Consider the following 26,466-nt stretch of genomic DNA (forward strand, 5'->3'; position numbering starts at 1 on the left):
TGGCATGTGGTGCTGGGGGATTGAACCGCGGTCCCTGTGCTTTGCCAAGCTTGTTCCAAGTAGGTGCTTTAGACCACTGAGCCATCTCTCCAGCCCCGAGAGTAACAATTTTTAATGAGTATTCTATTACATTAATTTTATGTTTTGAGATGCATCCTTCAGAAATTATCCAAAATAAAGAAAATACTTCATGACCATAAATGTTTATATTGTGTTTATTTGTAAAAGGAAAATAGGCTAGCAGCCTAAATGTCCTACACAGAAATGGTTCTGTAAAACATGTTATGTCCACATACCAGTTATACGTGATATTCTCATTAGAAAATCCATTTCATTGCCAGGAAAGAGAAAATTGTCATGTTTGAGGCAGCTACAAAGACTCAGAGCCAAAGATGGGGCTCAGAGAACAACAGGTTTGCACTCAATGCAGAACATTCCCACCATGCAGGAAGCTGTCTGTGAGGTGATGGGCGCCTTGGCCCCAGGATTCCCCAAGGAAAGCTGGCCACAGGCTCCCCTGGGCCTGCTGAGTCCGGATGCAGCAGTGTCTGAGGGGTGCCCGCAAGCACCCTCCTGAACCGAGGGGTTCCTATACTTCCTTCCTTTTGGTCTGTACTTACTCTAAATGTTTCTCAACGCTTTTGCTTTCCAGCCCAGGCCATCTCCCTCAGCCCACTACAAGGATCCTGGGCTCCCACAGCAGTGACCTGCCGGGCAAGCTCAGCTCTTCACACACACCCCCGCCTTTCCTCCTGCCCTGCCTCTGGGGCCACATGGACAGGCAGCACCAGGGCTAGTGAACTCACCTAATGTCACAACAGTAAGTCACACCAAGCAGATAAGGAAGGCAGAGAGGAAACCAGCTAGAGAACTACACTGCCAGCACCCGCTGACACCTCCCAGACTGGGCCCAGTACAAACCACCCCCTGGGGCAGGCAGAGGTAGCTCCGCAGACTAGGGCTGCAGTGTGCCGGGGGAGGCGTGGCTCTTATGTCAGCCTGGGGCCAGGGCAGGCTCCCTGGCTCCTAGACTTCCTCCATAATTACTTCATTTGCACTGAGCAGGAAGAATCCAACTCAATAATCCAGGCAGACACGCTGCTGCAAGTAATTATCTGTGTAATGCGTCCTGCACCATCACCTCGCTTTGGAAAAGGAAAAGGAGCCGAACTAGCAAAAGAAAAAAAAAAAAAGTCTTCTTTGTCTGCAGCCCATGCAGCAGCCCTACAGGATTAATTACACCCCACACTAACACATTTATCACCTCGCTGCTGATTGGGAAACCAAGGACTTTTAATAATTCATATCTTCATATCTGCAGCCCAGCTCACTGCGCCCTTGTGCAGAGACACAAAAACTCACTTGTTTCTGCAAGGAAAGCCCTGTGGCTGTGCTCTCAGGACCCCTGGGGCTCTCCTGCCACCACCCTCTGCCCCTATTCCACCACCAGGATCTGTGTTGCTCCTGCAACACAGGCTGAAATGTAGCTGCTTCCAGGTGGAAGCTAAAGACTAGACAGGCACAGCCCACTCCCCAGCCCTGTGCTCCTCCACTGCAAACTGGAAGCCAGGATTTGGGGGATTTGCAGGGCAGGCACCTGCAATGCCCCACAGCCATCTGGACAGGGGGCTGGGGCAGAGTCATGCCAACCAGAGCTCAGCCATCCGCCTGCAGGAGACCCACAGTGGACTGCACCACCCATGCTGCCAGATGGAGGGCGAGGGGTCTAGAGGGATTTGAGGAAAACTGCCCAGTTCTGAAGGCTGCAACTCCCTTGGGTCACCAAGTCCACTGTCTCCTCCCCACCACCTCTTGCAGCTCACCCTCCACCCCCACCCTGGGGCAGGCATTCCCTGCATCTCTGGTACCCACCTCTTGTTCTCCTGGCCCTGGCTGGCCTGCAGTATCAGAGAGCATCTCCCAGGAGCCCCTTCCCCCCTCCTCCTTCCCCTTCCCCTGTCCTCACCCCACCCAACTCTCCTTGCTCTCTCTGGCCACTTCCCAACCTTCCTCCCTTCACACAATAAGCCTGGGGCTTTCAGCTAGAGGCAGCCGCCTCCATCATGAACACAGTGCCCCACTCCCCACAGTCCTATCCCAGGCTCTAGCACCTGCAGGAGCTCCCTACTGAATCTTCATCCCAGACTCAGATCTCCCCTCCCCCAATCCCAGAGCCTCTACCCAGTAGGAAAGTATGCTCCGGCCCATCCCACTGAGAGATGGGTCTCTGGGGGTGACCCAGGCTGACCCTGGACCCCTTCCTCTCCTCCTGCTGGCCGTCACTCATTCCTTCCAGCCCATGAGACGCAGGGTTGGGCTGGCCTGTGTGTTCTGGCCAGGCTGGACCCCAAAGCTGTCCTCACCCAGAGGATGCAATTCAGATGTAATCAATTCAGACAGCATCGGCCCTTCCTGGGGACTGTGGAAGGGGGTGGGGGCACAGACAGGGCTAAAATTAGCATTCTCAGCATCCACGATCCTGAGTAACGCTGCCAAGGCGGAGGCTTGGGAAGGCTGTGGTACCGCAGTGCACACAGCCCGGGCTCACGCGGCAGCCAGCCCTGACCAGAGCCCAGCCTTCTTCCTCCTCCCGCTCATCTATCTGATGCATCAAAACAGACTCACCCGCTGGCTTCAGAGGTGTGATCCGGCTGAGAGCGATAACTGTGGGCCCAAGGCACCCCTCCCCCAGCTCAGGCCGGCTGGGGTCGTCCTCCCCCGCCCCTGGGGGGCCCCTTCTCAGGAGCAGGGCTCAGGGTCTAAGCTGATCTAATCAGTCATCTCTGTCTGGCAGGTCCCTGGCGCGGGGAAAGGATGCTGTTGTGGTTACTGCAGGATCCAGCATCTTTCCCAGGCAGAAGCAGCTGGGCATGCTCCATGGGCTCCCGCGGGGATTTCAGGGCCACGTGACTCTCCCTCCCCAAGCTGTCACTTAGGATCAGGAGTAAATAGTCCCCGGAAAGGTTTAACTCCATCCACACCAGGGACAATCTGCTAACTACCCTTGCAGCCCAACCTCCCTGGAGAGCCTCCTTCACATCCCACCACCCAGACAAGGCTGAGTAAGCTGCACCGCTAGAGCTGCAGGGGGCCAGAAACTGCCTAGGGGCCTGCACTGTGCTGACACCGCCGACAGCATCCAGGCTGCCTCTGGTGTGGGCAGGGCTAGGCTGGGGACCTGGGGCCTCCACCCATCCAACAAACACCATGAATTTAGGGAAATAACAATACGAGAGGGGTGGTGCCCATTACAAGACCCCAGGATCTCCTGGTCCTTGGCCCAAATTGGTCTCCAACTGGCAGTTGGGTTCTGCATCATTGATGATTTGAAAGAGAAGAGCTCTGGACAATAGGACTGCTCTCAGTTTCTGGTGTAGAAATTCTCGTGTGTGTCTGTGTATCTGTGTGTGTGTGTGTGTGTCCGTGTCTCACGCTCTGTCTCAGTTTCCCTCTCTACATTTCTGTGGATGTTGGAAAAAATAACAGCTTCTCTGTGACAATGGACAAAAACAATAGAAACACTGATTGTGTAACCAGGATCAGAGAGATGGGAAGAAAACGAAGGATTTGCACCTAAACTGACTCACTGGTCTCTATCCTGCCCACTCCTTAGACCCAGTACTGGAGCCTAATATGGAAGCTCCTGGAGTCACTTCCAGATTTGCAAACATTGCAACAATCAGGCATAGATACAGGGTTTCTGCAATGCTCTATCTACATGACAATTTTATCTTTTTAATTTGTTATTGGAATGATGAAACAAAGTCTCTTCACTCAAATAGGAGCGACGCTCCCTGTGATCCACCTATAGATGTCACATTTACCACCGAAGCCCTATTCTTTAAAAAGAATCTGCTGTGCAAGGGGCAGGAGGCAACTTCTCTCCCAGGAGGAGCAGGGCAGTTGGGGTAGGGGTACAAAGATCCAAGTGAGGATAGATCCCACAGTTAGGGCAGCATGCCCCAGCCTAGCAGCCCTCAGGATGGGGCCCTTCCCAGGCTGCCCTCACTGGCCTAGGGAAAGCCACTCTGCTGAAGGGGCAGAGAGACTTCAAGTGAGGGCCCAGTGCCAGGTCAGGACAGTGAAGCTCAACTCAACAACCTGGCGCTGCAGGACTTGGCAGGGCTGCCTGGTACACCCGGGAGATTCTGCGGCCAGGCAGCAGGCAGCAAGAGGCTCTTGGGGGGTCTATGGCCTTCAAGAGTTGATGGGGTACAGTAGGGCTGCGGTGAGGGATTACAGCCCTAGGGAGAGGGTGGGAAGGGGACAAGGACTACAGCCCCCATCCCACACAATCTTCAGACAGCTGGAAAAGGCAGCCGACAGACGGGCCTGCTGGGCAGGTTTCCTTTCTGGCAGACATCGAGTAAGGGCTGCAGACAGTCCCTGGATCAACTGAGGAACCTGAGCAGGGGGATCCGGGGGCTCAGGGTGGATGAGAGGTCAAAGGGAGGACTGGCTTGGCACAGTGCCTTCATGCTGGGAAGGAGGAGTAGTGTGAGGGTCTTGAGATCCCAGACAGGTGAGGTGAGGCCGAGCAGAGGAAGCAGGCACCAACTGCCAAATCAAAATTCTCCCAGTTAACCTGGCAGAGCAGCAAGATGCATCTGAGGAAGGCAGAGGAGAAGGCAGGAGGACAGAGGAGTCCATAGAAACTCCTCGGTGGCCCCGCTCTGCAGACCCCAAGTTTCACCTCTCAGTCACTATTCATGGTCTCTGAACACTGCAGTGCCACCGTGTGGCCTGTGGCCACTAGGCTGGAAGATTCACTACCCCACCCCATCCCCACCTTCCCACCCGCCTGACCAGGCCACTCTCACCCTGAGCCCTTATCCATGTGTGTCTCCACCCTCCAGAATGCCCTCCAGGGAGCAGCTACTGCCCACAGAGCCTCAGTTTCCCTCATCTGCAGATGGTATTTCTCTGAAGCCCTGATACTATTTGCTGCCTTGTCTCCTGCATTATCTCACTGTTTACTGTCCTGAGGTGTTATTGGCCTTTCTGAGGAAACAGTTGGCAGGGCGCCTCAGTCAGATGATGTCCAGGGACTTGTCCATCCTGTCTGTCTTCTAGAGACAGCATAACAGATTCTGGTGGTGCCACCCCACTTCCCGCGGGCCTTCCTCCTCTGGGGTCCCACAAGCTAGGGTCCGCACAACCTCACAGGGCTCATCTGAAGGGCACAGCCCTGGTCTCTGCCTCTGCACAGCCCCCAGCCCAGCCCAGGCAGCCCTGGCTGCACCACGGGCTCCACCTGCCTGTTCTTGTGCCATTGTGAAGGAAGTGCTCAGACCAGAACCAGGAAGCAGTGGAAGGCCAGGTAAGGCTCCCTGGGTGGAGTGGCAGCAGGGTTATCTGGAGTGTGACTCTGCAGGACACGTCCCTGGCATGTCCTCCTCCCTGCCAGCTCCAGAGAAAGAAAAAGGCACTCTCAAGATAGAGCTGGTAGATTCCATAGCTGCCAGATTGATGGGGGAGCAGGAGAGGGAGCCAGGAGCCAAGAAGAGGATTCCTATTGGTCAGAAATGGTGCTACATAGTTGGGTCTTTTTCTTTTTTATCTCCTTTCCTTCCTTTTTTTCTTCCTTCTTTCCTTTCTACTATTTTTCTTTTCTCTTTCTTTCTTTTCTTTTTTAAAATATACTAGGGCTTGAACCCAGTAAGTGCTGAGCTACATCTTCAGCTCTTTTTAAATATTTAAAAAAATGTTGACACAGGGTCTTGCTGAATTGCCCAGGCTGGCTTTGAACTTAGAATCCTTGCTTCAATCTCTCCAGCAGCTAGGATTACAGGTATGCACCAGCACTCCCAGCTACACAGCAGCATCTTTAAGTATCAGCACGAAGCCCACCGACCCACACTGATTGAGGTGTGGCAGGAAGGTTAAAATGGCCCTGTCAGCTCCTGGAAGTCACCATCAGCCTGGGAAGCAAATTTGAAACACCACTGATGAAGCGCCCTGGTCCTGGTGGGGGGCGATCATGCATACTCTGGCGTCCTCTTGTGGATGCCTGTGGTAAGGACACAGAGGTGCCATGGGCTTTGCCCTGTGCCACCTTTTGCCCTTTCTCCCCACACCTGGTTCCTGGTTAGTGACACAGATCCTGGCAAATACAGCAATTGTGTGAATCATGAGGATAGTTGCCTCCCAACACCATGAAGGAGAGGACCAACACACAATTATATCACATTTGTTTGACCCTGGGCAAACAATAGTATTTGCTCATTGAAATTTGACTCATTCAGGGCTAGGGAAATTGCTCAGCAATCTTAGCATCTGCCTGGTAAGCACAAAGACTCGGGTTCCATCCCTGGCACCACATCCATGCCAGCCCCCAAACCCTGGGCACACTGTGCCAGCCACCAAAGCCGGGTCTGGTGGTGCATGCCTATAATCCCAACACTGGGGAGGCTGAGACAGGCAGATCACTGTGAGTCTGAGTTGTGTAATAAAACCTTGTACCAAAAGAAGAAGAAAAGAGAAATTGTGTGTGTGTGTGTGTGAAAGAGAGAGAGAGAGAGAGAGAGAGAGAGAGAGAGAGAGAGAGAGAGAGAACTTGACTCGTTCATATCATACTAGAAGCAAAAATAGCTCCCCAAGTTGTCTGGACAGCTGTCTGCCATCATTACCTCGCAGGACCTATGTCTGGGTTACTCAGACTTTCTAATTCATCCGCCAACCACATGGCATCAACTTTCTTGGGACCAGTGTAGATCGGAAATGTGGAAGGGAATCAGCCATCCGGCACTCACTCCTTCACTAAGGAGTCCTGAAGTACGTTCCTGCTCAAGCCAGGAATAAACAGTGCCGGAGCAGCCTGGAACTCTGCTGAGATCAGGGCCATGACATCGTAAAGAACCCAGCGCCACCCTTAGCTTGGCTTTCTGCAAGCTTGAGACATTGCCTGGGTCTCCCCGTGATCTGCTAATACAGTCAAGGGTGATAGTTCTTGAGCTAATCGACATGTAGAAGCCACAGGGATGGCCACAGAAGGAAAGGGCTCTGGGCCCAGGAAGAAGCACACTGGAGGTCCTGAGCTGGGACTGAAAGTTGCAGGTCCGCATAGCGGGCCAGTTACGGAAAGGTCAGGGACTGCGCCGTCCTAGGTGGCCAACAATTAAGGAGAGGTGAGGTGAGGTAACACTGGAAGAGCTTTCTGAACAACCTTAGTGTATACTGAGGAATACTGAGATGATACATGGAAGGAGAAAAGAAGACCCAGTTCTTAACAGAAGCAAGAAGAATTTTGGTACAAGTTTAGGGAAAGTTCAAGCTGTAAGAGCCATGTCACAGTAGAACAAGTTCCAAAACATTTACAGAAAGGCTTCCACCTTTGTTCTAAGTAAATGATTAACAGCCAAGCTGGTGTGTGTGTGGTCTTGAGTGGGGAGGAAAGGGGACCTCTGGGTACTGGGGATGCAGGTCTCAGAGAAGAGCAGGAGGGAACAGGAAAGAGACGGGGCCCCTACTGAGGCCACTGTGACCCCTCTGCCAGTGCCAATGACCCAGGCAGCTGGGCAGCGGTGCTCTCTCATCTCTGCGGAATCAGGAGCAGACCAGGTAAGGAGCCTCAGGCTGGGGCATACCAAGCCTCGCCCATGGGAAGGAAGCCAGGACCCTGCCTGGCTGGGAGGTGGGGAGACAAAGGCCAAGACCAAGGAAAATGAGTTGGGTGGAAATGAGCCCAGAGACCTGTGTTCCCTTTGTCCGCCCTGAAGTCCAGGATGGCTCTCCCAGGCATGTCTTCAGCTGCCACAGAGGCCACACACACCTTCATCCAAGGTTGCAGGTGTCCCCACCAGAGACAGTATGGGCGAGCGGCGGGCCTGGCCTGGTTTCCCCATGACGCCCCGCCACTCAGTTCCTACAGCTGAGCACCGTTCTCTCACCCCCACCTCTCCATCTTCTACCTCCCAACCTTGCTCTGTGCTGGGAACTGTCCCCTCCTTCTCATCTGCACAGCCCATCCCGGGGCTCCACCCACTCGGCTGCCTGGGAAGACTCAGTGTTGCGGGCCACCACACACATGCTCGCATGCACACTGCTTCTGCCCCTCTGCCACGCTCCAGACCCTTTAACCTCCTCCCCTCCCCAGGAGCATGGTTGACCAGGATGCAAGGAGGATCAACAGAAAGGGAGGCCCGAAAGGCGACTCCATCTTACTTACTTGATGAAGTACACAGCTCCTTCAGGGGTAGTATCCACCTCCCAGCCCGGAGGCAAACCTGTGAGAAGGCAAGAGGAGCGCAGTGTGGGTGAGCCGGGCACATACCGGACCTGCCTGAAGTGTCACAGAGCTCTCAAACCATCCACAGCCCTTGGGGCAACCCAGTGTTTCTAGGGCCTGCATCCCAGATGATAAGGAGGTGGGAGGGCAGGGGTGGGTCCCCTGGCAATGGACAATGTGACCCAAGGAATCACTGCCTCAGGGGACCTGCTGATGCACTCAGCAAACCTCTCCAAGCACCTGCGCCTGGCCAGGCCCCCACACAGCCCAGAGAGCATCACAGTTGTCTTGAAAGTGTCTTCAGAGCCACCAGACCAGACCTCTGGTGTCACAGAAATGAAAGCCAGAAAGAACTAAGAACGGTCCAGAGCTCACAGATTATTAGCATCAAAATCCAAGCAGCATTCAAGCATCTGAGTCCTGGGCCAGTGCTGTGGCTGCCAGACTCTGCTGCTCTCTGACAGGATGCTGAGCACCTGGGCAATTGTCCTGGAGCGTGCAGAGACTTCAGTGTTGTTTTTGCCTTTGTTTTTGCAGTACCAGGGATTGAACTCAGGTTTTGCACTGAGCTACATCATCAGTGCTTTTTTATTTATTTTTTATATTTGAAACAGAGCCTCACTGAGTCACTAAGTTGCCCAAACATAGTTATAACTTGCAATTCCAAACTTATAATCCTCCTGCCTCAGCCTCCCAGAATGCTAGGATTACAGGTTTGTGCCCCCAGACCCGGCTTGGACTGACTTGCTTTTTAATGGGCAGGGGTTTTTTTCTTAAAAAAAATTATCTATGAAAGTGCTCAGGGGGCTGGGGAGATGGCTCAGTAGGATAAGCGCTTGACTGGCAAACGCAAGTCTGAGTTCAATCCCCGGTTCCGCAAAAAAATAAATAAATAAATAAAATAAAAAACGAAAGTGCTCAGAACACACCTATAATATTTAAATAACGGAACTTAACAAAAAAAGGGGATACAGATGAATGTCCATTTTGTATCTGTATATTCAAAATGGTTAGGATAGATATATAGTTACATTTCTCTTAATGAATAGAGGGACTTGTTCTAATAGTGTTTGTAAATAGGATATCATGTCCGCATCTTGTACAGCAATTAACCACTAGGAAAAATGTATGCAATGTGTTAATTATTGAATCTGTCCTACCAATTTGGCTTGAAACTGTCTCATTGCTATTTGTTTCTCAATAAAATTATGGGAAAAAAGAAAAAGAAAGTGCTCAGAGTGGAGAACCACAGGAGCAGAGTGACAAGAGCTAAACTCCCCCCACCACCAAGGAGCTCCCTACCAGGCACTGATTTATGCTGCCCACTGTCCCAAAAAGCCACCCTGGCCAGTTCTTCCTTCCTGGGACAGGGACTCCTCCACCCCATGGCAGAGGGGGAGCCTTTGGAGACCTGAGAGAATCCACTGTCCAAAGTAGAGGCACACAGGGAGCTGGCCAAAATCATTCCTTGCTGGGATGCAGGAGCCTCCCGGCTGACTTACTAGGCAACAGGCAGGAATTTTCTCAACAATCACTGCTACCTTTCTCCAAATACCTGCCTGGCGTGGGCCTTTCCAAAGCTGTGTTGGCTGGAATGTCTCCTGCCGTTTTCCCAGCTGCTTGGGGCACATACTGCATGGAGCCAGGCCCGGGTGCTCCAGAGCAGAAGGCCTTACTCAGACTCATCTATCCTGTGCACTTGGATTGATCCGAGTTCTCTACCTCCGTAGCTGCTGCCAGTGGTGCTGCTACTGCTCCAGTGAACCAGAGTAGCTAGAAAGCCCAGATTCCAGCCCACGCCCTGGCCCAGAGAACTGAACACCAGCTACCCTTGGTGAAGGGCTCCCATCCTTCACCTAAGCTATGAGCACCACAGCCACTCGAATATCTGATCTGCACAGCAGCATTGCATAATGGGTGTGGCCTACACATGTTCACAGATGAGGAAACTGAGGCCCAAACAGGTTCGTCAACTTGCTTAGGGTCACATGAGGTTGTGACGTGAGTGCTGGCCTGCCACCTCCCTAGCCCACACTCTTTCCTCTGTGCAGCTCCATAAATGCTACTTGTTCCCCTCTGTCCCTGCAGGAGGACGGTGCCATTCAGAAGGGCGTGGGTTGGCAGCCTCCCCAAGCAGAGGGATCCCCTTTGGGTCAGAATCATAAATAATCCTGCCACTGTGATGTGTCTGGGAAAGAGGCCAACATGGATTATGTCCCCTGTCTTTTTCTAGCAACTTCCCTCCACACTGCCCTCTCTGCCTGGGCAACACCAAGAGCGCTTATATTCCTATCCAGGCGGAGTGCCCACCAAGGCAGCTGCCTTCCCGGCAAGCTTTGGGGACACCTTAACCCCTTCCTGGCCTTGGACAACCAGTTGGCTGCAGCCCAAAAGGAAAGAACTGGTCTCCAGGCTTTTACACATCTGCCAGTGCTTCCTGGGGAGGCAATGGCCCCCACTGTGGACAGCTGAGACCCTGAAGCAGCTATGACACCTGTAGCTAAAAGAAAATAGCCTCAGCCCTGGAGGGAAGAGGCTCCTACAAGCTCCAGCAGGGATGGTCCAACCGCAGCTTCCTCCCTTTGTGGTGCTGGGGGTGATTCTGATGACCACCTTCCCTGTTGCACAGATGAAGAAGCTAAGTCTTGGGGTCTGCCCAGAACCACATCGATGACACGCAGACCCAAGACCGGAGTTGGGGTCACAGTGCCTCCAAGAGTTTCTACATTTGGCCATGACACAATGTCTATTAGCCAAATGGCCTTGAGCCAGGGACTTCCTCTCTGCTCTTTAATTTTCCTGCCTAACACAATCAAACAGAAGTAGGATCTGGGCAAATCCAAACCCTACCAAGGTGTCCAGCAGTGCTGGCTGTGCCCTACAAATGAGCAAGACTCCCAGAACCAGATGCCCGGTGTTGGGTCAGATGAAGGCTGGATGGCTGGGGATTCTCCCATGATGCTTTTCTCTCATGCCCCCTCTTCCTACTGACCTCCAGTAGTATCCCAAGGAGGATGGCCTGAGGTTCAGTTAAGGTTTCCCAGGGCTTGCCTTGATTCCTGGTATCCCATTCCCTGCAATGCAGACTGGAGCCTTTTTCTTTGGCTCTTTCTATTCCTTGTTTCTGCAATACTGAGTGCTCGGATTATGCATGTGCACCATCACACCCAGCTACTGTGGCTGTTTCTTCTGTGTTGTTGGTTAGATGCATCCCACCTTAACTGAGGACCTAGGAGGTCCTTGCAGGCAAATAAACTAGTGTTAGCCTTGACACCTTCTCTTTCCTGGTCCTGTTTCTCCCCATATGGAGTTCCCACTAGCCACAAGGGGCTCTTTCTTCTTTCTTTCTATTATTATTATTATTATTATTATTATTATTATTATTATTAACTGGGGATGGAATCTAGGACCTTTGTCCTGAGCTCTATCTTTAGCCCTTTTAATTTTTTTTTTAATGTTAAGACAGGGTATAAGTCATTCAATTGTGCAGGCTGGGATAGAGGTTGGAATCCTCCTGCCTCAGCCTCCTGAGTGTTAGGATTATAGGTATGTGCCACCATAACTACCTCTTAGAGAAAAATTATTATTTTTTTAAGTTTTAATCCTCACCAGCACTAACCACATTTCCACAGGCCCAGTGGCAGCTGTGATGGGCAGTGAAGATGGAGACTTTGCCAGGCTGGCACACAGCACTGGGAGCTGGGGTTGCCATTTCAGGAGCCTTGGGCCAGAGGGGATTTCTTTTTTCTGGCACCAGGATTGAACTCAGGATTGAGTGCTTGCCGGGCAAGCACTTATTCTACTGAGCCATCTCCCTGGGGGTCATTTCTGACTGGGCAGCAGGATGAAAGAGGAGTAAGAGCTTCATTCTCCCAGGTTTGTCCCAGATGTCAGGGGTGCACGTGGAAGCAGGAGAGACCCAGGGTTTCCTTAGGATCCCCCAGAAGGTATCCAAAGATGAGGCTGGGTCCAGCCATGGAGAGGGGACAGGGCAAAGCTGAGGCACAGGGGTCCCACCCCCCACTGTCGTCTCCAGCTTTGGCCTTCTCCTGGGTTGCAAAGGTAGAACAATGGCTCCTTACCTGAGCTGAAGCAGTGTCCACTCTGGATGGCTGCTTCTGTACCGGGGTGCACCCAGCTGGTTGACTTTTCCTCATCACTAAGAAGGACCAATAAGAAAGGGTCAGCCCCGGAGCCTTGGGACCCCAAGTGCACACCACCCACTGCTCTGCCCGGAGACGTGAGATGAGAGCCCCACTCTGCCATCTGCTCACTCACATTTGCCCAGGGTCTTCAGAGCAGCCTCTGAGGGTTCAGAGGTAAACAGTGCCTTATCCCCAGCCTCCAAGAGCTAACAGCCACCCCTCTGCATCCCAGGAAAGAGCATAAAGGGAACACATACACAGGATCCCTTGCAACACGAGGGGCAGGTGATGCTGTGACAGAGAAGGGCTGCTCCTAGGGAGGAGGTGAGGGGAAGGCGAAGGCTTCCCTGAGGGGGGCCAGGGTGGGGGACAGGGGTGGACTCCCAGCTGGTGGCTTCTAGAAAGGATGGAAGTGAAGCCAGAGTGGTGGGGCATGTGCAAGGCTGCTGCGTCCCATGCCTCACATTAGCAACTGTACAGATTGTGAATCTGACTTGCATGGTTCTCATAACCAGTAAGTGACTAAACTAGGATTCAGGCCTAGACCCGCCTCCTCCCCCACCAGCCCCAAGCTCCTCCTAACCTCAACCCAGCAAGAGGAGCTCTCCAGAAGCACAGATCCCTGGGGCTCTCTGGCTGAGGGCACAGGAGCTCGCTGCCATTTCTCCACCCCCACTATCCAGATGACACAGATTTTCCCAGAGCCAGCTGTGACCTAGTATGTAGTATGACCGACTTGGCCAGTTCAGGTGTGTGAAGCAGAAGACGCCCAGGTCCCCGCTCTGGGCATCTAGCCTTCAGGGTGGGGCCTGAGGGCCAGGACAAGACTCCATGCAGTGTCTTTAGGACACACAATGAACTCCTAAGAAAGGCCCCACTAAGGTTCTACTGAAGTAAGTTATATGATAAGCTGTATACACAATGTACAATTTAGTAAGCTTTGACATATATATGAAATTATCCACAAAATCAACATAATGAACCCCAAGACTTTCTCTGTGCCCTTTTGTAATTCCTCTCTCCACCCTCCCCAACAACATGGACCCGCATTCTGTAATTTAGTGTGTATCTTCTAGAGCTTCAAGAGTTGTATATAAATGCAATCATGCAAGATAGACTTGTCTCTTCCTTCCAGCTTGCTCGTCCCCCCTTTCTCCTTTTCTCCTTCTCTCATGCTCTCCTCTTCCCCTCTTTCCTTTCAGGCTGTAGTATGTGTTATTGGTTCATTAGTAGCAGTTAGTTTCCACTGTAGCATTTACCAGCATGTTTGCCCATTCATCTGTGGATGGACATACGGGTTGTTTGCAGTTTGGGGCCATTATAAATAATCCTGCTACGAGCAGTCATGTACACTGTGTGAACAAACACTTTTTTCTCTTGACTGTACTAATTTTTTGCTGAGGTTGACACATGCTGCAGAAAGAGGTTCCCCAGCTGACCCAGCCCTCTGATGAGCAGAGAACAGACGGTGTCTTCGGTTTAGTACCTCCTGCACCCAAAACCAGTGAGGAAGACCTCTAACATACTGGGCCTCCACCCTGTAGGCTTCTGGCTGTGCTGCTTTGGACCTGAGAGGCCATGGAGAGGAAGCCGATGAAGGGGCAGAATGTAGAAAAATTCAGTGAGAGTCCTCAGTCCCTGACACCTCCTCCTCAGCTACCCCACACTTGTTGGCTTCAGACTCTTCCCTCCTCTTGGGCATGCTCAAACTTCCTGTCGAGCTCCACCCTGCCTGGATATGGAGGATAACCCCATCACACCCTAGGCTTCCCACCACAACCACAGCTTCCTCTCCCTGTTGTTCACAGCCACCTCCTCCCTCCTCCCCCCCCCCCCCCCCCTCTCCCCCCCAGGGATTGATCTCTCTCCTTCTCTCTCTCTCTCTCTCTCTCTCTCCCTCCCCCCCCCCCCCCATCATCTCTTGGCCCAAAGCAACTCAACCACAGGCTGCCTGCACCCTGGCACAGGGTTGACAGGATCTACAATTCCACAGGCTGCACACTCAGCTGGGAAACACCTAATGTGTTCAGGACCTTGGGGGATCCTGGTCAGTCAGCACTTGCAGAAAGTCCCAGGTCTTTCTTATCAGCCTCAAGGGGAGTTTGTCTGCCCTATCCACCTTTCCCCATCACCAGAGGTTGAAACTATACATTCAATGGCCCTATTCCAAACATACCCACATTCTCACCTATCCTTAAGTTTTTATCTCTACAATGGAGAAGAGGTAGCTTTTCCCTGTCTTGTTTTGTTTTGTTGTTGAGACAGGGTCTCCCATGTAGTTCAGGCTTGCCTTGAACTTGCAGCAATCCTGCCTTGGCCTCCTGAGCACTGAGATTACAGGCATGTGTCACCATGCCCAGCTCTCTCCTATCTTTTTTTATATGTTTGGTTTTTGCAGTGTTGGGAATTGAGTCCAAGACCTTGAGCATGCTAGGCAAGCACTCTACCACTGAGCTATACCCCAAACTCTTGTTTTGAGACAGGGTCCTGCTAAGGTGCCTAGGTTAGCCTCAAACTGAGGATTATCCTGCCTCAGCTCCCCATGTAGGAAGGCCAGTTTCTCTTCTGTCTTTTCTAGAACCTCATCCTACCAAGCATCCCAGACTGATCGTGAGCATCTCTCCTTATCTGGTGTCTCATGTCCCCTACCTGCCCATCCACTTCTGCCATAGCTGGGCACCTTGCCTCTTTCGAGATGCCTGCTCCCCCCACAGCTTCACCTGCTTCCTGACTCACCATCACCACTCCATTCCATTCTGTACCGAGTTCCCTGGAAACCACTTTCCATTAGAGACCCCTGCCCACAAAGCCCCCCGAAATCCAGCAGGCGCTGCCCCATCTTTGGCCATCTGGCTTTTCAGCTGCATTCTGCGTTGTTGACCATCCTGCCTGCTCTGTTTCCAGAATTCCTCTTCCTTGCCTTCTGGGATGGCACTTCACCTAGTCCTGGCACTGCTCATCCATGTAAGCCTGGGTCTCAGGCCCTCCCTGGCCTTTCTTCCTTTCTGCTTCCCTTACATTCTAGCACTGCCTGGCTCACCCACTACTCCCTATCTTCTGGGAGGCCCTAACTCTACATGGTGACTCCAGCCTCTCCCTCTGGCCCAGCCCCTCTCAGACCAAGCCCTCTCTTGTTTGTCTACTCAGTCTGCTAGACGTCACCCCCACCTGTTCCATGGGACCTCACACTCAGCGTGTCTTTGCTGAACCTGGATGACTGTATTTCCCAGACCAGCTTCTCTTCTTGTATCCTGCATCTCACGCTCAAGAAGAAAGGCTGATTTACTTGTGTTCTCCCTATCTTCAGGCGCAGATGCACACTTGCAGGCCCATTCCCAAAGATCTCCTCTCCCTCTTTGCCTCCCTCTTCTCTCTGCTTTAATTCAGACCCTGTCAGCTGCCTCTAGGCTTTCAACTTTTACAACTGCCTCCTACACTTTTGTACCTCAATTTTTCCCCTTGGCTCCTACTGCCGCAGCTTCTGCCAGAGGGATGTTCAGAGCGCAGATCTGCGTCAAGCCCTTGCTTAAAGGCTTCTTTAGCTTTCCACCTTTGGCTTTCCACCTATTGCTTGTAGGGTCAAGGCCAAACCCCTTAGCCTGACGCAAGCCACCCTCTTCTACTCTTCAGCCTCATCCCCTGCAGTGCCCTGGTTGCCTCCATGCTACCTCTCCCCAGCCTGCTGAGAGCCACAGACGCTATGCCGCACCCCAAGTGCTACCCTCTCTCTGCTAGCCTGGCTGCCAGGGCCCCTTTCATTCCGGTCCCTCCAGGGGCATTGGCCCAACAGGCTGAGGGCTTTCTCTCCAAAGTCCCTGAGACACCCTGCCGAGCATTAGAATTTTCCTTCTCCTGTCCCTATGGCATCATCAAATACACACCTCTAGAACACACCAAATTGTTAACAAAATCTTTGTGTTTTCTCCCTAATACTTTAAAGGAAAACCTGTGGCTTATGGATTTCTATCTCCCTTGTCCAGCACTGCAGCAGAGTGACTGCTCAATGTGTGTTTGTAGAATGAAAAAAACTGGGAAGCAAAAAGGAAACTGGAAAGAGAGAAGAGAGGCATTAACTACTTCCTAGGAATAGCTGAGGAGCTTGTGGAAATCTCAGGATTTCCTGGCCCTGGATCCTGTGAATAGAGATCTCCTGAGGCAGTATTCAGGAATCACCCTTTACTAAATTCCTTGACTGACTCTTTATCTTTATTTGTTTATTTTTGAGGTGAGGTTTTGCAATTGTCCAGGTTGACTTCAACTCCTGGCTCCTGTGACTGTCCTGAAACTCCAAAGTATCTGGGACTACAGATGCATCCACCTGGGCATGGGCTGGATGCTACTATGGACTATGAAGTCTCACGCCACTGTAGAAGGGAACTCAAGGTTTTTTGTTTTTTGGGTTTTTGTGTGTTTTGTTTTGTTGTTGTCTTTTTGAGACAGGATTTTACTATGCAATTCAGGCTGGCCTTGAGCTCACTTTGCAGCCCAGACTGGCCTCCAACTCGCAATGATCTTCCTGCCTCAGCCTCCTGAGTGCTGGAATTACAAGTGTGAGCCAACATGCCTGGCTAGGAAACCCAGTTTTAGTCCTGGAAAAGTTCTGCTATTTAAGAGCCTGACCCAGGGTCAAGAAGTTTAGCAGAGTTAATTTCTAAGGTTATTACAACAACAGGAAGGTAATGACAGCATCAATTAGGATAATGGCAGTGATAATTACAGAAGAAAGTCCTTAAGCAAGCTGGGGAACAGACAGACACCAAAGAGGAGCCACTGCCTGCCACCTGCCTGGAACTGGACAGTAGGGCAGCCACTGTGAATGAACACACATGTGAGGCTTTGCTCCTGCACCAGAGGACATGTAGCCTCATCCTACACAGTGCTTCAATTCCTCTGGACCTCAAGTCCCCTCTGGACAACACCGGGTAGCTCCTGGGTCCCTGCTGGTGCTGATGTTCTGTGCATGGCTCTCCTGAGGCAGAGGAGGCCTGCCTAGTGCAGATCACAGTCCAGAATGCTGTGCTTCTAGACTTGCTATATCACTGGGAGGTTTCTGTCCTGGCAACCAGTGCCTACAAGAGAAGCCAACAGAGGGCCGCACAGGGCTACTTTTTATAATGAAATTATGCCACAGCCATTTTAGTTTATGAAATTAATATAACAGCACTAATAAATTACTAAGAGCAGTGAAGGCTCTCTCTCCTGAAGAATGCCACCCAGGCTGCAGGCTTCCAGCTTCTCCTGTCTCTTGACCAAGGGCCCAGGAAGCAGCAGGAAGGGAGAGGGGCGGCTGTCCGGGGCCAGTCCCGGGCTGAGGGAGCACAGGGACCAGGCGGCTGAGGCACTGTGAGCCAGTGCATGGTCACTCTCAGCCGGTCCCTGTAGAAGAGCTGGGAGGGGAAGGCAGAAGGGACGGGCTTCCGCCCCCTCAGCAGCAGGAGCAGACAGAACTCAAGGCTGGACACCAGTCTTCTTCCTGGTCCCCCGGGGGGCCTCCTCTGCGGTCAGTGAAAAGGGGGAAAGGCCAGTACCTGCCCTGCCCTACCCTGCCCTGCGTCCCAGGCTTGGAACAGGGAGCCTTCGCTGGACTTTGCCCCATTGCGGGAAAGGCGGGCGCCGCATTCAAACAGGAGGGCGATAAACTTATTAGTCATGCGCTGTCCAGCGCCCCTTCCCTCCACTGCCAGGCGCCCCACCACCTTTCCAATGACACAACTTTAAAGAAAAAAATGGGGGAAGAGAGAGAAGAGAGCTACTCACTTGATGAAGAAGACTCTCCCTCCGCGGTCCACTCCGTAGGTCCACCGGCCGGGCAGGTCCAGCCAGTCAATCTCCTCGGCCATCTCCGCGGCCCAGCGACCCCGCGCGCTCGCGGCGCCCCCACGCCGGGCGCCAGGCTGGCGCCCCCACTTTCCTCCGCCCTAGAGACGCGCTGCGGGAGGCGGTACAAGGCGGGTCCGCCCGGCTCGCGCGTCCCTCCGGGTCCCCGATGGTGTCCGTGGCCTCCCGCTGAAGGCGAGCTGGCCTGGAGCCGGTGGCGGGGGCCAGACGAGCGCTTAACCCTGGCCCGGCCGGGCACAGCTCCGACACCTCCTGCCCCCTCCTGCCTCCTCCGGAGCCGCTCTTCGGGCCGCTCCCGAACTTTAATGACTGGCAATTAGCTCGGGGAGTAATTACGCGCCGGGCTGCCAGCGGGCAGCGGCGCGGCGCGCGGCCGTCGGAGCAGGAGGAGCCCTCCCCGGAGCCAGGTCGCCGCGCGCCACTGTCGCCTGTGCGCGCCGCACGGATCCCACACTCGCGCGGTGGGGCGGGGCCGGACCTGACCTGGGAAGGTAACTCGCCCCGGGAGCCCGTGAGTCACTGGCCGAGGGGCACGGTCGGTCGGCCTCCCAGCCGAAAGCGGGAAGCGGGAGGCTGTGCAGGCACAAAGGTCAGATGCTCAGGAGGGTGGCCTGGTCGGGAGCAGCTTCCAGCTAAGATGCCAAGCTAAGAAGTCAAGCTAGTCCTTGCCTTTCCTTCCTAGTACCTCCTCCAAGAAACCTGCCAGGACTACCTAGCATCACAGCGAAAGCCTAGAAACAACTCAGAAACTAATAATTAAATCTCTCCATCCGGTTTCCTCTAACTCACACCGAATATGGAAAGGTAAAAAGGGGAAGGAGAGAGAGAGGAGGAGGGAGGGAGGGAGGGAGGGAGGGAGGGAGGGAGAGAGAGAGAGAGAGAGAGAGAGAGAGAGAGAGAGAGAGAGAGAGAATGTGCTCTGTGTACAGAATGCAGGCTGCAAGCACTGCATGAAAATGGTATTAACTGGGGCCCACGGTTCTGCTACCTCAGAGACTGAATCAAAGTTGGGTCCACCCAGCTTGCTCAGGACCTGCTCCTGGGATCCAAAGAAGGGCTCATGCTCCAATCTTTGTGCCAGGCTGCAGGAATAGTTAACTATGGAGAGACACCTGTCTTTTAAGGAAGTGAAGTGCTCCCTGACAGCTGTGGAGCACCTGTTGAGTGAGGGTGCGTTTTGTGAGCATTCTTGGGGATTCTCCCCTGACCACTTAGGTGTGTCCACCGTGTGCCACCTCCTCCAGGAAGCGATTCTTGCCTCCACCCCAGAGGTATGGGTCTATCCTTATGCATCTTGGTGCTTTATGCACATGTGATGATTTACTCATCTGCCTCCTTCCCTGGGCTGTGTGACCTTCCACCTCATTCATTGTTATATTTCCAACCCCTGCTTGGGTACCCAATGAACGTTAGATGGCTGCCTGATATGGACCTACCTGGGAACCACTATTAATGCCAACCAAAAGATTAGCTTCTGGACCTTATTCAGAGGCATGCTGAACCGAGCTGTCAGCGACAGCAGTGGTGAGGGGAGAAACAGCCAAGAAGTTTCCTCGGGTATCTCCGATGCTTAACCTCGAAAGTTTGATGTCTCTACAGCAGACAGATGGTAAGCCTGGAAGACACCTCAGAGGATATCTAGTCCGATCCTCTTGTTTTAAATATGGGAAACTGGGGTGTGGAGATGGGGAGGGGTTAGCCAAGATCACTGCGCAAGGTGGTGGCCACAAAGACCTGCCCACAAGTGTCTTGAACCAGTGTGTTCCGTTATATCCTTCTGCCTCCAACATCAGAAATGAACTCTGCCAACTTGCAGGCTGATTCCTAGCTTCCAGGTGTAAACTGGCTCAAATCTGCACAGAAGAGATACTGGAATCCAGAAAACCCACCTCCATCCTCCCTGCTCAGCTCTTACAAATTCCTAGTAGAGAAAGCTGCATTTGATGGTAAGATGAACCACACCTGGGAGTACAGATGAGGTCCCTGGTGCCCTTTAGTTCCTGAATTGGGGAAGTTCAGAGGGTCTGGGGTGCCAACTCCCTACCTCTCCAGTCCCCAGGTTTGTGAAACAGCTCCAAGAGTCATCCCACTGATAAAGCACAGCACCTGCCCGGCCCCTGCACTCTCCAAGGATCTAAGCCACCAGAACTGCTGCCAAGAGGCCTCAAGGGAAAATACAGCAACCCGTGCTCTCCCAGCCCAACCTGAGCAACCAGTATGGGCGGCTGCTTGGGCTCGATGTGGGTGGAAACTGGACAAAACGATACATATCTGGAAACATGTGTGGCTCCACCTCTCCTCAGAGGGCAGAGGCTCCTGGGGACCTCCTCACAAGGGTGTGGCCACATCTAGAATGGGTTCCTAGGAGCATTAACCTAGACAACAAGAGACCAGAGGTTGATATTTTGCATTTCTTTATTCATTTGGAATAAGACATCAAGTTTGAAAATCTTTTTCCAATCAGGCTGTATTATCACTAGAAACTGTACATTCTAGCTCTTATTTATCAATCATGATTAGCAGTGACATAGCCAGTGATGACATTTTAGCAAAAGAATTACAGATATGCAGAAAAAGAATTTTAGAAAAGCAATAAAACAGCTCTTGGGCCAACAATTGCCTGAGCCAGGAGGGAGAGTTGGTATGTCAAATGAAAACCCTACATGGCCAGGCATGGGGACTCACATCTATAATCTCACTGCTTGGGAGGCTGAGTCAGAAAGACTGCCAGGAGTTTGAGGCCAGTGTGGACTGCATGGTGAGTTCAAGGCCAGTGTGGACTACATAGTGAGACCCTCCCTCTCCCAAAAGGCTCCCTCCCAAAAAGAAAAGTATATTCTTGGCAATTGAGAATGAAATTGAGGGGCCAGGGAGATAGCTCAGTAGAATAAATTTTTGTTGGGCAAGGCAAAGGGCCTGAGTTCAATACCTGGTTCTGCAAAAAAAGAAAAAGAGAGAAAGAAAGAAAACAAATTGAATTGTTTGTTTTTCTCCTGCAGCAAATTTTATTTTACCTTTTTAAAGGACAATAAAATTTGTGGATGAAGTATTATCAGGAATATTAAGAAATATTTCAGGGCACAGGAATTGCATGCAATAATCCCAACACTCGGCTGAGGCAGGAGTTCAAGGCCATCTGGGGTACATAGTGAATCAGGGGTTGAGAGATAGCTCAGTGGCATAAACCCTGCCTGGCAAGTATATGGTCCTGAGTTCGATCCCCAGTACAAAACAAAACAAAACAAAACAAAACAAAACAAAACAGTGTATTCAAAGTCAGCCTAAAGTGAGATCCTGCCTCAAAAAACAAACCACAACAACAAAATAATAATACTAATAGTAATTCTGGTTGTCTCAGATTTGAAGTCTCAGATTTGTCACTTAAATATTGTAATGTCTTTTGTTTGGTTCCTGTGATTGAGTCTTTGCAAACATAATTAGGTAAAGGATTTTTTTTCATACTGAGGATAGAATCCCATCGCTTAGCTACACCCCCAGCCTGCCCTTCTCTCTCTTTCATTTGAAGATGCCAAGTAAGATCCTCACGTGGGGAGACCTGCCCTAAAAATGAAACCAACACAGGAAAAATGCAGCCAGAAGATGAAGGGAGGATGAGTCCTCCTTATAGTCCATCAGCCCTGAGGCCCAGCTTGGCAGTGGAGGCTCAGCCTCTGGGATTTCCAGATACAGCTGACAATAAATACCCTTACTTGCTTTCGTAGGTTTGAGTTGAGTTTCTGCCCCTAACAATTGAAAAAGTCCTGATCAATGCAAAGGTCACACATACACAAACAAAACACACACCTGCTCTTTTGTATACTGGGAAAGCTGAGGAGAGAATCATATGTATTTCTAGTGACTCATGAATGGGAGCCCTTCTCTTTCAAGAAAACCACGATTTTAGATCAAGAAAGGATCTTGATCCCTTGTTGACATTCCACATTTTTCTCATGGAGGACATTGGAGAACCTACCGGAAGTACCCAGAGTTGTCAAAATGCCACAGTAGAGCTGGGACCAGATTCACTCTATTTGGAGAACTTTGCACCATCATTTAAACATACCTGGCCAAGAGATTCACAGACTCAAGAAGACTATAATATATTCCTTGCTTTATAAAAGAATAACCACATCAGTGATTTTTATTGAGTGTTGCTGTTTAATAGTTATGCTTACTGGCAGGCTGGGCCACCAGCCCCTGCTGATTTTCTTCAGGAAGCAAGAAGCAAAGGAAAAGAAGACAACAGCCACCTCTGCTGGCTTCAGAGATATGGTTGTGGAAATGTTCAGGGGCCCAGGCCGACTCATTGCTGAATTAAAGTTGGTCTTCTGAAAGGAGTTGAAAGAGGAAAGTTTTATTATAAAAACTATGGCTCTAGTGCTGGCATCCAGAGGATTATGGAATTCTGAGTTTTCCCTACAGTCAGCTGAATTAATTACATTTGTTCTACAGATATTTATCGAGTTCTTTTAAATTTAGGCACGGTCTTAAATGGGACTACAGCCCCTGCTCTAGTGATGTCTTTAGAGAAAAAGGGATAGGGTAAAAGGAGTGCAAGGAGAGCAGGGACGCTGCTGTCTGATTCTGTACGTATTTTATATGAGGTGGTCAGGCAAGGCCTCAGCAAGGATGCCATTTGAACAAAGGCTGGAAGGAAGGGAGAGAGCAGACCATGTGGATACTGGGCAAGCTGGTTCTAGGCAGTGAACAGCGCGTGCAAAGGGCTGGAGGCAGAAGCATCCTTGGTAAACAGCAAGAAGGCCAGTGTAGCTGCAGGAAATAAGAAAGGAGGAAACTAAGAGGTAAGGATGGAGGGACAGGAAGCCAGCTCATGCCGGCCACTATAAGGGCTTTCAATTTTACTCCAAATGAATGAGGAGTGTAGAAATATGACTGTGTATGTATGTGGTACTAGGGATTAAGCCCAGGGCCTTCACACTAAGCTGCTACATCCTCAGGCTTTTTTTTTTTTTTTAATTTCATTTTATTTTTCAGACACCATCCCCCTAAATTGCCCAGGCTGGCATCAAACTTGCAATCCTCCCTGCCTCAGTATCCCACAGCACTGGGATTACAGGCATGTGCTACCATATCTGACTCATGCCAATTTTTTTAGGGTTTTTATTTGGAATAGAGCAGAAGCAAGTTTCAGCAGGAGCTTATTCCAATAATCCACACAAACACGAGGATGGTTTGATCCAGGATTTGGGGGCAAAGGCTGTGAGAAATGGTCAGATTCAGGGCTTATAGGGTTAGCTGACAGACTGTCACCCGGCTGTCAGCGGAGAAGGGTCAGAGTGAGCACAAGGTGTGGCCTGAGCACCTGGAAGGAGAGTCGCCGCTGGCCAAAGCGGAGGTTGGCTGCGGGGACATCAGGTGTGGCTGGGAGAGGAGGAAGAGATTCCCCCATTTGAGCACGCTACACGAAGCCTATGAGGTACGCAAGCAGGGATGCCACAGAGCCGACAGGATATATGCAAGAGTCTTTCTCAGGAGTCCAGAGGCCACTTGGCCTTCGCCAGTGATTAGATGGTACGACAGCCTTAGGCCAGTGGAGAACACTAAGTGGGTGTACATAGGGAGGTAGCCACCAAGGGCTAGGAACTGGGGCAGCGCGAGTTTTAGAGATCAGGTTCATGAGGAGGAACCTGCAAGGGAGGCTGAGTAACAAGCAGCAGCGAGGGAAGCAGCACAAGGAAGCGCAGCGTCCGGGGCGGTGCGCCTGTGCGTGCCCGGTGCGCGTCACTGGGGGAAGCAGCTGAGTGCGGGTGCCGCGGGCGAGCCGCGCTTACGTTCCACAGGGGCTGAGGTTAAGGTGGGTTCTGTCTGAGCAGGAAGCGACTTGCGCGCCTGTGTGTCAGGGTGGAGAGGCGGCTTGAGTTATTTTTAAGTTGGTCTGACGAGGGGCCTGGAAAGATGATGGTTTTCGCTAATGAGCCGTTGCTCACGGGAAGAGGCCCTGAAATGTGCTTCCTTCAGCTCCATCGCTCAAAGCCTCTGCTCTGGCTCCTCCTGGGAATGACGCCAGCCTGAGATGGCAGGCTGGGTTTCCCTGCCAGGTCTGTGTCCTCAAACAGAGCCAGAGCTGGCGGATCCCCAGGAGAGGAGGGGAGGATTGCCCCTGGGACAGGGGGACTTGGGGGACCTTCGGAGGAGGGCCCAGGGGTCAACCAGCTGCTGTTTCCTCCCTGGGTGTCTCCTTGACTCAATGGCTTAGGTAGGTAATGATCTTTGGGTACTGATTTTAATGTCTGACCTGGGGATTGCTAGAAGAGGCAGCTGGTGCCGACTTTAGCATTTCCTGGAACTAACACAGCGCTTTGGTTCAGTTTCGTTCAATAAATTTATAAGGCGCCATTGTGCCTCTTTCTCTATGTAAAAACTGTTTCGGCCTTCAGCGTCCTCCCCCTTGTGTCTACCACCAGCACCCTGCCGCTCGGTCCTCCACCTTCAAGGGACACCACAGCTCCGGACTCAGCGTCCTCCTCTCCTCTTCTCCCCTCTTCTCATCGCCTCTTAGCCTGGACAGTTTCCGCTCTAATGTAAATGAAATGCCTGCTGTTATACCCTCTAAACACCCCTGTTTCCTCCACCTCAGGGACACTTGCCTCCACCTCAACCGAGTAGTTACACCCAAAGCCATAGGTACTTTGGGCTTTCTCACCACTTGGATTTGCTCCCACTTGGAAAATGTGAACTCTGATATCCCATTTCTGGTCACAGTTTGGGACTCCTAGTACCCTCATTCTTTCTTAGAGCTTCTTGTTGTCCTACAGCACCTTTAGCCCCTTGAGTTTCCCTCTAATCTGGCACCCAAAGCCTTGTCTCCTACACACATTCAGCTCAAACATGAGTTTGGTCACTTCATCTCTCGCCTGCCAATATCCTTGTCCTCAGCTGTGTCCACACTGCAGAGTACCACTCCAGTGGGAGTTCCATTCCACTGTGGATTAATCTGCCCACTTTCCTGACCCCATGCTCAGAAAAATACAGGCCAAGCCACCTGAGGAATTAAATAGAAAGATAGCTCCATAGATCCTGTCCCGCCAGCCTTCATGTGCCTCCTGTTATGCCTCTGACACCTGTGAGCAGCTGACTCATTGTCATCCCAAGAGGAAATAATCAGAAAGAACAGCCTTAGCCATAGCAGCTTCTCTCCATGCCTCTGCCCACTGCCAAGGTCTCATCTCGACCTCCACCCATCCAGCTCCTTTCCCTCCTACCCACAGCTAAGCTTCGTACATGTTCCCATCCCTGACCAGCTCCCCAGAAATCCCACTCCCTTGGTCAGCTCCTTCATGCCCTCTCTCCTTAGTTCTTTTCCTCGAATCTATAACTAAACTCAAGATTTCTACATAAATAAAAACACAGCGAAACCCAGCCCTATCCCCCACAGTTGCCAAATAACCCACTCACCCTCCTATCACTTTAAGCTCTTAAGGAAGTGATCTATACCCTTGGGGTGTCTTGTTCTTTGCTTCCCAGTTACAAATCTGGTTTCTGTGCCCCCCCCCCAACTCCTTGCAAATGACTAAAGCTATTCTGACAAAAGTCAGCACTCAGGGGCCTGAGTTCAATCCCTGTCAAAAAAAAAAAAAAAAAAAAAAAAAAAAAAAAAAAAAAAAAAAGTCAGCACTTCCACGCTGCTGAACTCAACCCTTTGCAGCTCTCCTCTCAGGAGACATTACTGCTGTGTCTGCCCTCCTGTCCCTGCACTTCAGCCTCTACTCTACACCCCAACAGTCCAGACACCCCAGTTCTTTGCCTGTGCTTTATTGTTCTGTTTTTGAGGCAGGTTCTCACTAAGTAGGTCAGGCTGGCCTCACACTCACAGCGATCCTGCCTTTGCCTCCCAGGTGCTAGCATTCCACGCATGTACCACCATGCTCAACTTGCCTGTGCCTTTGCACCAGCGGCTTTCTCAGCCCAGAGGATCCCTCTCCATCTACTTCCCATTTTGCAGCTTTCCTCCTCAAAGCTCTCCAGGAAGGGCCTGTCCCATCTCCTCCCTGATGTCTGATCGTTATCTCAAAAATTATTTTTAATTATCTCAAATTGAAAATGACCAGAATAGGCTGCTCCGAATCTATTCCAAGTCCTCTCCATCTCTGGGTATGCACCATCAACCTCCTGCCTCACTGCCTGGCCCCCAAACTTAGGAGTAGTGTGGCCAGCTGTTCTGGTTTCTCTAGGATTTGTCCTCAGGTTAGACTTAAAAATCTGGGGCCCACGAAATGTCTCAGTCTCTGGCAAGCA

General features: G+C 51.6%; 1 protein-coding gene across 9 annotated transcripts in view; it reads right to left on the reverse strand.

The window, feature by feature from the left end:
* Positions 1-18,518, reverse strand: part of Plekha6 (pleckstrin homology domain containing A6) — a 136,013-nt gene extending 117,495 nt beyond the window's left edge. For 4 of the 9 annotated variants that reach the window (XM_023708229.1, XM_023708233.1, XM_023708230.1 and 1 more), the window contains exons 1-3: positions 18,130-18,232; positions 12,310-12,386; positions 8,168-8,225 (exon numbers count right to left, since the gene is read on the reverse strand). In XM_023708229.1, coding sequence (XP_023563997.1) covers positions 8,168-8,225; positions 12,310-12,386; positions 18,130-18,212 — 218 coding nt within the window. In that variant the 5' untranslated portion in view covers positions 18,213-18,232. Of the gene's footprint in view, positions 1-2,625; positions 2,826-8,167; positions 8,226-12,309; positions 12,387-18,129 lie in introns of those variants that run through there. The other 5 variants (XM_004625397.2, XM_023708232.1, XM_023708227.1 and 2 more) reach the window with 3 other exon arrangements.
* Between the last annotated feature and the right edge of the window lie 7,948 nt (positions 18,519-26,466).

This window comes from Octodon degus, unplaced genomic scaffold (genome assembly GCF_000260255.1).
Source record: "Octodon degus isolate 3935 unplaced genomic scaffold, OctDeg1.0 scaffold00009, whole genome shotgun sequence".
Classification (NCBI taxonomy): domain Eukaryota; kingdom Metazoa; phylum Chordata; class Mammalia; order Rodentia; family Octodontidae; genus Octodon; species Octodon degus.